Raw genomic sequence first — 10,862 nt, 5'->3', positions numbered from 1 at the left:
TGGATGTTTACCTTTAGACTTTTCCCAAATCAGTAAGTCCCAAATGACCTGATAAAAGACCCTCTGTCCACTGCCACCTAGTGGTCAATGTCTAGTGCCACCCAGTGGTCATTGTCTAGTGCCACCCAGTGGTCAATGTACTATTGCACTAATTGTATATTATGTATGCCATCAATACACAGTAAAATTACTCACTATACCTAATTCTGAAAACCCTTCTAGTCTTTTTTCGATTTCCCAGACCTGAAGAAAGCAAATCGTCCTGTGCACAATCCTCTAACAAAAGTTGCATTGGCTCAACAAACTTCTACAATAAAAGTCTGTACGAGAGTTTATCATTCCTCGTACAAGTGACCCGTTACATTTTCTGTCCTCATCATTTATGCCTTATGTCTATTGATTTGTAAGATGCCAGAATACTGAGTGGAAAGAAAAATTAGAAAAAAGTTTTTTTTTCCTTTTTAAAAAGATTTTGTTCATAAAAATAGAATATACATTATTTTATTTATAAATAGAATTAAGCTTATAGAGAACATTTACCCCCCCCAGGAACTGCAGATAACATTTATTATTCGTTACAGCTACTTTTCAAGTCTTGCTTGTTCCCAATGAGCCACCAGACAACAGCATCATCGCTGCTTACATGCAAGTATTAATATCCCACTCACCGCCCTTTTCTTACATATATACACCCCTGCACCTTTTAAATAAAACAGCCAATCAGGTCGTTCGATTGGGCTTTACCAGCATTGCTAAAAGAAAGCCCTCCCAAACCCACCAATCCGCAGCAAGCTTTTCCTGGTCTAGGCCTCTAACCTGCAGGAAAGGTTATACAGGGCCCACTGTTTGCGGGTGATCCAACTATTAAAGCATTACTTATAACACTTGGGCCATTGCTTAAATGTTCTAGCCTTGGCCGCTAAAAAAGGTTTATTACTCCATCCATGAGTGCCTATGGAAGCTGTGGCCCTGTAGTGATAGGAAAGAAGCTTTTCTTAGCATTTTTTTTTCTTATCCTTGTCTTTAAAAAGCCTCCAATTACTTCTATATGCTACAGTGTTGTCCAATCACCATCAATGATCCAGTTTAATGCATCACTTCCTGTATGCAAGACATTAAAGCGGACCTAAACTCAAAATGTTTACTTTGAATAAAATATCTGTAAAGTAAAAATGTATTTTTTTTCTAATTTCTGTTAACAGACTTTTGTGTTTTTTTATTTAAAGTTTATCATTAAATTTATTAAATATTGGACATATTTTGGTGAATTATGCCTAAGAATTATAGGCCTACAATGTAAAATAAATTTCCATGCAAAAAAATGTAATGCTTTTTGCATGAAAATACGGACAGAATTAGAATGCCAGGGGGTTAATGGAAAAAAAAAGTTACTGCTCTCACGCATGTGCAGTGAGATCGGCAATCTTTTTCCCTATGTACGTCACCCAATCTTGCGCCTGCGCAGTGCCAGATCGGGTGATTGAGGAAGAAGAACAGAAAAGATGTCGGTGCCCGGCCCTTTCCCAAAGACAGATACTGGGATGACGTGGGAAGAAACCCCCCCGATGGATCTGCGTAATTAAAGGTAAGTGTGATTTTTTTATTTTGAGTTTAGTTCCGCTTTAACATGGCTGCTTCCAGTTACTTATCAGAAAGTCCACCAATAGAAAAGAAGAGTTCAATGGATCTCCGATCTCCTTCCACCTCATATCATGGATCACCGAGTAGTCATCAAACCCTACTGGATACCCCAACTTCCAATTGTTTCACCCTGATCAGGAGTGCAAAGTGCCATATTTGGGGAAGACAACATTTAGAAAGGTATTCCCTGCTTTGTTTTCTTTAAATTATTAAATGTAACAAGATCGTTCTTGACCATTTTTGGAATCTGAATAGAATTTACTGAAGGTCACCGCTTAAAAAGTATCACGTTTTCCTCCATTAACATCCAGCGCCTTACGTTCTGTGACATTTAAGTCAAAAACGATACATTTCCAGTCCCCTATATAAAAATGTATAATAAAAGAGTCCTTATAATTGTCTACAAAATATGTCAATATGACACGTCTGTTACAAAATACAAAAAGAAGTATTTACAGTCTGCTGAAACACAAGAGATCTGCAGCATATCGAACGACTTGCAAACCCAGCAGGTTTTTGGTACGTTTGTGACCCACGATGACAAATACAAAAGGAGATCTATGTACATGAGATTGGGGGATGGTATTTACACCCTTCCAACAGGGGAATTGGTAAAACTGTATGGCAATGATTTTGGCTCAGAAGGGCAATTATTGCAGGGGGAAGCACTCAGATTGACTCGAAACATAAAATGTAGTAATCACAGTGAATATAGAACTTGTTTCAGTATTTAAAAATGTAAGTTGTGTTCTCCCTGGCCCTTTTAGCTGGGCGCACCACCCAGCACCTTTTAGTAACCACCTGGCTGTTTACCCAATACAGGGGCTGCCAAACACCTACAGCTTCTTCTCACACAGCACTGTAAAGTCCATAGTCATGTGACTAGCTGTCCTTCAATGGAGCTCACAATCTAATGTCCCTACCATAGTCATATGTCATTACAGTCTAAGGACAATTTTAGGGGGAAGCCAATTGACCTAACTGCATGTTTTTGGAATGTGGGAGGAAACCGGAGTACCCGGAGGAAACCCACCAAAACCCAGGGAGAACCTGCAAACTCCATGCAGATAGTGTCCTGGCCGAGATTCCAACCTGGGACCCAGCGCTGCAAAGACCAGAGTGCTAACCACTGAGCCACCATGCTACCCCACACACACTGTGTTCTAAATTTCTCTTTTACGGTCTTTGTCCTATAGGCCATAGTAATAAGAAGATGATTTTCTTTCACTTTCTACCTACGTGTCACCTAGACAGAAAGTGAAGAAGATCTTCCCGGGGGTCCCAGGTTGCATATTTTAGATGAAGCTCCCCTAATAGTTGGAGGGCTCCAAGTTCCAAAAGTTAATAGGTGTCACTTAAGTCCAAGTGGTGCCCCGCACCATCGATAGGAGAACACAATATCACATCATTAGAAAACAAGCTCTTGCTATGAAGATTATTTGGAATTGTAATTTAAGAGTTGCAGTCAGAAATCTGAGATTTCCCCTCCAATAAAATGTAATCGTGCAGCTACGACAAATTGCAAAGCTGAATTTTGCAAGAAAATGACGGAACAATTTTACCAATTCCCCTGCAGTCTACAAAGGGCAATTCTGCTTTGGCTACACAAGAGAGGGAAGGCCAGCAAAGTAATCTCTGCAAATAATCGAAGGAGGAAAGGGGAGGAAGATTCTATAAAACAATAGAAGGCCACCAAGGTAAGAAAAATAAAAACAGTCCTACAAATCAACTCTCTTTATATACAGAAATGGCTTCAAAGTCTAAACTAAGGCGGAGAGGTGATAGTACGACCCCTCCAAATATTCCCTCTGATCTGATTAAGATATGAAGGTGCCCAGAGCAAAGCTGGGCGAGACTGGACCATCAGAATAATGTGGAATGGGGTGCATGTAGGCACCCCAGCACTGAAACACCATCTGATTGGCTGCTGTGGTTTCTGCACTTTATAGGCTTGGAGAAATTTGAGCCCCGATATATTGTATTTAGTCTGGCCAATTATGATTGCTTATAGAAGAGTTACTGTCTTGTATATATGTGCAAAGTTTATAAATTCAGACAAGAAGAATCCTGTCTGTTACCAGCTACGATGACACATTGGGCCTGATTTATTAAAGGCTGGAGAGGATATACTTTCATCAGTGAAGCTTGGTGATCCAGCAAACCTTCAACAGATTTCGTCCAAGATTCAAAACATTTGCTAAGAAATAGCATCCATTCCAGGTTTGCTACATCACCCAGCTTCACTGATGAAAGTGTATCCTCTCCAGCCTTGGAGAGCTTCAATAAATCCAGACTATTGTTCCCATGTAAAAGTACAGAAACCATAGCTTTAGGATTGCTGCTCTGACTGCCAGCAGTCCTTTTTTTAATGGGACATAGTGAATATTAAATGGATAAATGAGAATATTAACAATCATTGAGTTTTACATAAAAGAATCTCAGTCATTTCAAGTTTTAAGACTGGAAGAAAATTATACCCAAAGACGATATTTCAGTCTGGAATGGGCACTGTGGTTGAATCACTGTGGTTGAGTTTGTGCATTATTAATTTTCAGTGTTATCAATAATATTAGATTTTAATTTGCTGGAATTGTCATCAATAGCAGACAATGAATCAACACATTGCACAGACGTGAAGTAGCAGCATTGGCTCATCTGAGCACATGTGTAGAGCTGCATTGCAAATCATTGGTATGTATAGTTCTATATAATGATGGGGCCTTGCTGGAGTCATTGAATCCTTTTCATTCATTATTGGGGTTCCACTGGACTCCAGTTGGCCATTTTAGTGCCCAAATACACAAGGGATTCAACTCACGAGTAACCAAAGACAGCTGAAATATCAGATAAAAAAGTGTACCTGTCACCTATGTTCTCTGGAGCATTTGTATGAAAGCATTAGAGTCCAATCATTCAGGGTGGACGTTCTGGGAAATATAAAAGAAAGAGGTGCAGCAGTGCCTTTGTCTATGCATGAATGGTGCCATCTGGATATGGCTTCAGCTAACAAAATGTCTCTCAGTACTGATACAGATTTGTAATTGTTTCACCTTCATTAAGTGCTATTTCCCTGTCTAAGCCCAGCAGACAAAACTCATTTTAAGCCCAACAATTAACTGACGGATGATCAGCCAAATTCCCCCCTCCACCTGCACGCAGCAAACATTCATCCTGATAAGGCAAACATATTGCATAGAATCCCTAACCAGTGCCATCCACCGCCTCTCCGCCTGCTGTGCCACCAAGTACGTAATACCCGACATGCTACCACGTGGGGTCATTATCGCTAGTGATATAGATATATATATATTTATATATTATACACATTTATACTAACAACTCAGATTCCAGCTTCATTTACATACATTTTGTTTTTTTCTGTCTGAAACATTGTGGGAGAGATTTAAATTAAGCAGAGATTATATAAAGTGCAGCTGTGGCCCGCAGAAACCCAGTGGGTCTTGTGTTTCAGGTAACCAGCTAATAGAAGTGGTCTCTGTGGGGAACAGGTCCACTTTTGCTTTAGGGGTTAAATATTATTAAACAAAATTTATATAGCACCAACATGATATGCAGCGCTGTACATTAAATAGAGGTTGCAAATGACAGAGGGTGACAGAGAAGGAGGGGAGATCTCTGCCCTGAAGAGCTTACAATCTAGTAGGTGGTGGAAGTATCACACAATAGAAGGGGGATATGGAATGGTGGGGAGTAGTGATGGTTTAAGAGACAGAAGAAGACGGGTAGGTGAGGGTGAAGCGTTGGGTTTTGAGTGCTCTTTAAAATGAGCAGAAAGTAGGAGCAAGCCAAATAGGACGAGGAAGACCATTCCAGAGAGTCGGGGCAGCTCTAGAAAAGTCTCAGAGCCGTGCGTGTGATGAGGTTGTGAGTGCGGAAGTCATTAGTAGGTCATTGGAGGAATGTCCATATAGAGAACTCTCTTCCCCATTATTCACTGTAATGTCATTACAAAGCACAAGGGGGCGCTCTGTGTATGGAGGGAAAAAAAAAGTTTAATCTCCAGATAAGGAAGGGATTCTTCACTGTAAGGGCACTGTAAAAGCTGAATGATTTCTAGAAGTACAGAAAATAACTGGGTATTAAGGCTTTAAAGTAAAGATAACAGAGACTGCTGATCCAGGGAACATCCGATTGCCTCATGGGATTAGGAAGGAATTTTTTTTCCCCTGTTGGAGCAAATTGTACCAGGGGTTATTTTTTGCCTTCCTCAGGATCAGCTATGTCCATATGGTTTTTTATCTGATTTGATTTATGTTTATTTTTGTTAATCTGCCTTTGTAACTCACCTGCCAACCGATCCCTTTATAAGCCTCCGACACGTTTCCATCTGTACATCCAGACCTCTCTTCATGCTGCACATTTCCATGTATTCGTGGAGATGCCGATTCATGTCACTTTTTGCTGTTGCCAGTTCCAGCTGTAAAAACATAAAATATTAATAAACAGTAATTATATAGTGCCAACATATTACACAGCGCTGTATATCAAAATATTTTTTTTATTTAAACTAGAAAAAAAGAAACAGTTACAAAAGCCAACAGAACAAACTTCTTGTTAAAAGCAATAAATGTATTCTAATCGTTTATTGGTTCAGAGAATACCATTCTCCTCTTAGCTTTACAAATATGCAGAGTAAGAGGTCACATATCATTCTGCGTTCTGATCTGGCAGCCATGAAAATAGCATTTTTCAGCTCTGCAAGGACAGCTTTTGCATTGCTGTAATGACTAGGGAACTGATCCGGATGGGGTGGGAAGTGTTAGATTTTGTTTTTCTCCTTTAGCAATATTCTGTGATCTTATGTATCAGACAGCTCGATAAATCATTTTGCTGCATTGTGCTTCAGTCTCACCTCGATCTGGTCGATGGTTTCCTGGTACTCCTTGTCCCGTGTTTTCAGGAACGTTTCGGTCTCCTGGATTAAATTGCCCAAACTTTCTTCTTGCTAAAGAAGAACAATAAGAGGAAGATTTAAAAAAAAAAAGAAAAGTGAAAGTGATATTTCTTTGTTTTCTGAACTATTTGCTCAAAGTTAAAAATAAAAAAAAGGAGGAGAAAGGGCTCTATTTATAAATGATTCCCCCAGTCAATTCCTCTGAAATTCAGACAGATGGTCAGATCTCTCTACAGGCCTCCTATTAAAACAATGACTCGTTCTGCCACCTATTGGCCAATTGTCAAAAGTACACAGCTGTCATATTAGGAAATGAACAGGAAAGAAACAAAGTTAATGAGCAAAATGAAAGGAGAATAATGTATAAATAGAGCCCAAAGCCTTTACGTTGCAAGACCCTGGTGGCTTTATTGCTTGCTATAGTATAATTTTATATTCCATATCCTACACAGCAGCATATACAGGTAGTCCCCGGGTTAAGAACATCCAACATTGCCTCCTAGATACAAACAAACGTGGCTTCCCTGCTCCCTCATGTGCAGGAGGGAGGCTTGAAGGGGGCAGTTTGCATGACTTGTAGAAGAAATCTTTTGCTAAACACAGCTGAGGTTGTGAGTGATCCTGGAGGGCCAAGCTTTTTCTGCAGCCTCTAGAAACTCTTTAATAACCAAGACAAACTCCGTTGTTTCTTTTTGCATATGAAAGCACAGCTTGCTCCAGAAGTTAATGAATGTCTAGGCTCCATAAAGAATTTTTTTTTTAGCTTTTGTTTAATTAACTCACAGGGAGTATTTTATATAGTAACCGACACCACGCTGCCTAATATGTTGCGACAATCCTCTGTTCTTATTGCATTAAATAATGTACCTGTTCCAACTTACATACAAATTCAACTTAAGAACAAACCCACAATCCCTATCTTGTATGTAACCCGGGGACTTCCTGTAGTTCAATGATCATCTGTTACAGAGAATATATTCATGTCTCTTTGATTTTTCAATTCTTGTGATAAATTAGTTCGGAGAAAACTTGCCTCCGGTGGAACTTCTGTAGTTGGGTTACAGTTTGCAAAATCTTCCCATAACAGCAGCGTATCTTCATTTTCTTCCCATGTTAAACTGTCACAGTCATCATCAAAGTCGTACGTCTCTCGCCTATGAAAAACATCAAAACAGAGAAGCGAATTGTGTCAATATTCTGTAGGAAAGCTTTGCAGATATTTGTTCTTTAATGGGTAAGATGATGGTCAAACATTGCTATAGCCAATATCGTCCACTAGGTGTCAGTGTGGTGTAATGGCTGAATCTCATTGTTCACAGCTAATTCTGCTCAGAGAATAAACCTGGAATGAAGTTACCGGTATTTCCCCTAAAAAAACAACATTTTGCAAGTTTTTCTTTTTACCAGAAGTGCAGGGTTCTAGGCTCCCTAACAAATGCCCTGGCTGGCTCAGGAATTCCACTTCTGTCTTTGCATCCTAATAATCTCCTCTCCTAAACCTAGCACAACCCCATTTCTTTAAAAAAAAAAAATAACCTTAGAACATTTCTTTCAATTTTGTGGCATCCCCAGTTTAAGCAATCTATCCACTTTTCAGAAATCTTTACAGTTTACCAAGTCAAACCTTGAGAAACCAAAGCGAAATCTGCTCTGAAAATGGAATTTTATTCTTTAACAATTATTTTTAAGTATGTTTACCCCAAAAAAGTATAACTGGTGCATTCTTACAGCTCACCCCAAGGGTAAATGGTGTTTACAGGAGCTTGCATATATTACATCTTATCTGTTAATTCCCATCAAGCTTCTGTGCTGCAGTCAGGTTTGCAAAGTCAATGCAGCTGCTGCACTGCAGCCTTGATATAAAAAATGCAGCTTGTCAAGGTCGGAGGTTTCTTATAATTTGCTCCGCTATTAGAGAGCTTTCGGAGTTTACAAGATCCCAGCTGAACCTTTTGTTTTAAATAGAAAGTCTGAATATATTGGATGCATTTCAGTCTTTGCCCGGAGTCCAGGGAGTGACATCAGCACATATGTTGGGTCTGTGATATTTTAAGCAAACTGACTCAATCAGCATCTTTTAAACAAGCGCCTCCTTCCTTCTAACAGACGCAGAGCCCAGATCTAGTCAGACTTGGCAGAGATCTCTGGGATTTATGCTTCTCGCATCCCTTCCCAGGAAAACTGTCTGAGCTGATACTAATCGCAGTCTGGTAACACAGGAAATGGCGAATATACAGGAGGCCCATTCACTGCAACCAGACGCTTATCAGAGGCCGCTACAATGCAGACATGTCCTACTACTCTATTCAGACTGGAAGATAATAGGAAGAGAGTCTATAAAACACAACAAATGACATTGTTCACAAATACTTGAGATCATCTTCAGTGATTCCTGACATATAAAATCTGCTGTGCTCCCTTGCAAAAGTTCCACTTGCAATATATGGCTGGAAATGCTGCTGCTGCTTCTGTTGTCAGTACAGAATCCAAATCCCCTAACATCCCCGTGGAAGTAAGCCCCTGCAATACCATCAGCACAGGACAGTTTGCTGGAAACAGGAGTTGGAATCGGAGTATCGAGGGATATTTGTATAATCTGATATCTATCTCGTCCTTTGATGCTGCTTAGTCTGACATTCTCATTTAGAAAGTTTTTAAGTTTACCATGGAAATACAATATTCTTCTCAGAAGCAGAGGGTGGTATGCAACCACTCAATATGGCTCCCATTTATCCCCTATAGGCGGGCATGGTTTATGGGCATGAGGAAGAAATTCGTATTCAATTTAAATTTGCAATTTAACCTTCATACCGTGTGCAGGAGCCCTATACTATTTCCAGGGAGATCACTGGAAATAGTATAGGGCTCCTGCACACGGTATGAAGGGTAAATTGCAAATGTGTGTTTAGCAGTTTGTCTGGAGTTAAGCTTTGAAAGGAGACTTTCCAATTTTATTTTTTCGTGCAGCAACAAAAAAATTATTGGATTTGTTTTGGAGGTCAAACTTAAACCCGGTATCACCACACCAACCAAGCAAATGATCCCCCAACCCCTGCCTTGCCAAGATTGGCTCCCCACACTTTGTGCTTACATCAAATAAGAAATAATAGGAAGGGGGTCACAGAGCTGACCGTTTGGCCGAATAAGAAAGTTAAAAAGTGATAGAGAGAGAAGTTCCGTCACCTGGAACATCCTGGATACGTCCTCGGAATTGCGCTGCTGTGCCACATCACACAGCTTGGCGGTGATATCAATCCGCCTGCAGATATCCATGTCCACCTTCATTGCTTTTTCCTGGATCTTTGAGTCGAGATCGGTCAAAGGCTGCGGGGGATATTTGGATATTATCTTCTCTTTTTCTTACAAAATGTATATTTTTAATAAAGCTTTGTACAAAAGGGTTGAAGCATTTTAATAATCATATATTCGGTATCTCTACGTAATTGTTCTACTTGTCACCTCCTGGTTAAGAAATAAATAATTCCGTGAACATGCAGGTTGTCAAATAATCCATTGAAGTCAATGGGGCAGACTGACTGCAGAAATGTTCATGGAAAAATCTATTCAAGAGCCGTCTGGTTCGGTGTGATCTAAGAATCAGACAATGCGTAGTTTTCCTGCATAATTTAGCCCTGAAAATAGTAAATCAACTTCTTGCATTTGTTAAGTATTGTTTTACAATATCCTTATGTATTGTCTCCAAATTAAAGGGTAGACCCACAGATTTTTTGTTACAGTAATTGGGGGATCCTGAGAGTTAGGCAATGTGCACACGTCAGATGATTCTCGCTCGATAATGGCCTCAGGGCTGATATCGGATGAGAATTTGGTGTGTGTGTGCAGCACTCATCGTTCACGGATCTGTCCTGGCGGATCCATGAATGACAACTGATCGTAATGAAAGTGAAGGGGAGAGAACACAGCGGGGTGCTGCTTCTTCGTCCTCTGCCCTACGGAAAGCAGAACAGTGCTGTATGTAAAACACTAATTCATGCATTGTTAGGTCTTTTGTCGTTGGAAAGAATCCTATCATTGCATGTGTGTACCCAGCCTTAAACTATTTATTGGACTTTAGGAGACTTCTATGCGTAGAATAGGATGCTCTTACCCAACATTCCCAGCCATAGCGCCAGAGCTCAGGGTGCTGGCATGGGATGGAGCCATTAATGCTCCCTATGTGTCTTCAGATCTAAATAAGCTTTTCTTTACAAATAAGCCCATTCATGGGTGTAGGGAGGTCCAAAATAGGACCATAGAGTCTGTAATATAAAACCTTCCTTAGCCGGGGTCTAAAACAGATGGAAAC

At 40.1% G+C, this 10,862-nt stretch overlaps 1 protein-coding gene across 1 annotated transcript in view; it reads right to left on the bottom strand.

The window, feature by feature from the left end:
- Positions 1–5,699: 5,699 nt before the first annotated feature.
- The window catches only part of IFFO2 (intermediate filament family orphan 2), a 45,697-nt gene continuing 40,534 nt past the window's right edge, over positions 5,700–10,862 (bottom strand). Inside the window, exons 4-7 of the mRNA XM_072426736.1 lie at positions 9,648–9,880; positions 7,590–7,731; positions 6,515–6,607; positions 5,700–6,079 (exon numbers count right to left, since the gene is read on the bottom strand). Of these exons, the coding sequence (XP_072282837.1) occupies positions 5,945–6,079; positions 6,515–6,607; positions 7,590–7,731; positions 9,648–9,880 (603 nt within the window). The 3' untranslated portion in view covers positions 5,700–5,944. The remainder of the gene's footprint in view (positions 6,080–6,514; positions 6,608–7,589; positions 7,732–9,647; positions 9,881–10,862) is intronic.

The sequence above is a fragment of the Pyxicephalus adspersus genome, chromosome 11, assembly GCF_032062135.1.
Source record: "Pyxicephalus adspersus chromosome 11, UCB_Pads_2.0, whole genome shotgun sequence".
NCBI lineage: Eukaryota > Metazoa > Chordata > Amphibia > Anura > Pyxicephalidae > Pyxicephalus > Pyxicephalus adspersus.
The sequence above is the reverse complement of the archived record's forward strand: the minus strand, read 5'-3'. Positions and strand labels throughout refer to the sequence as shown.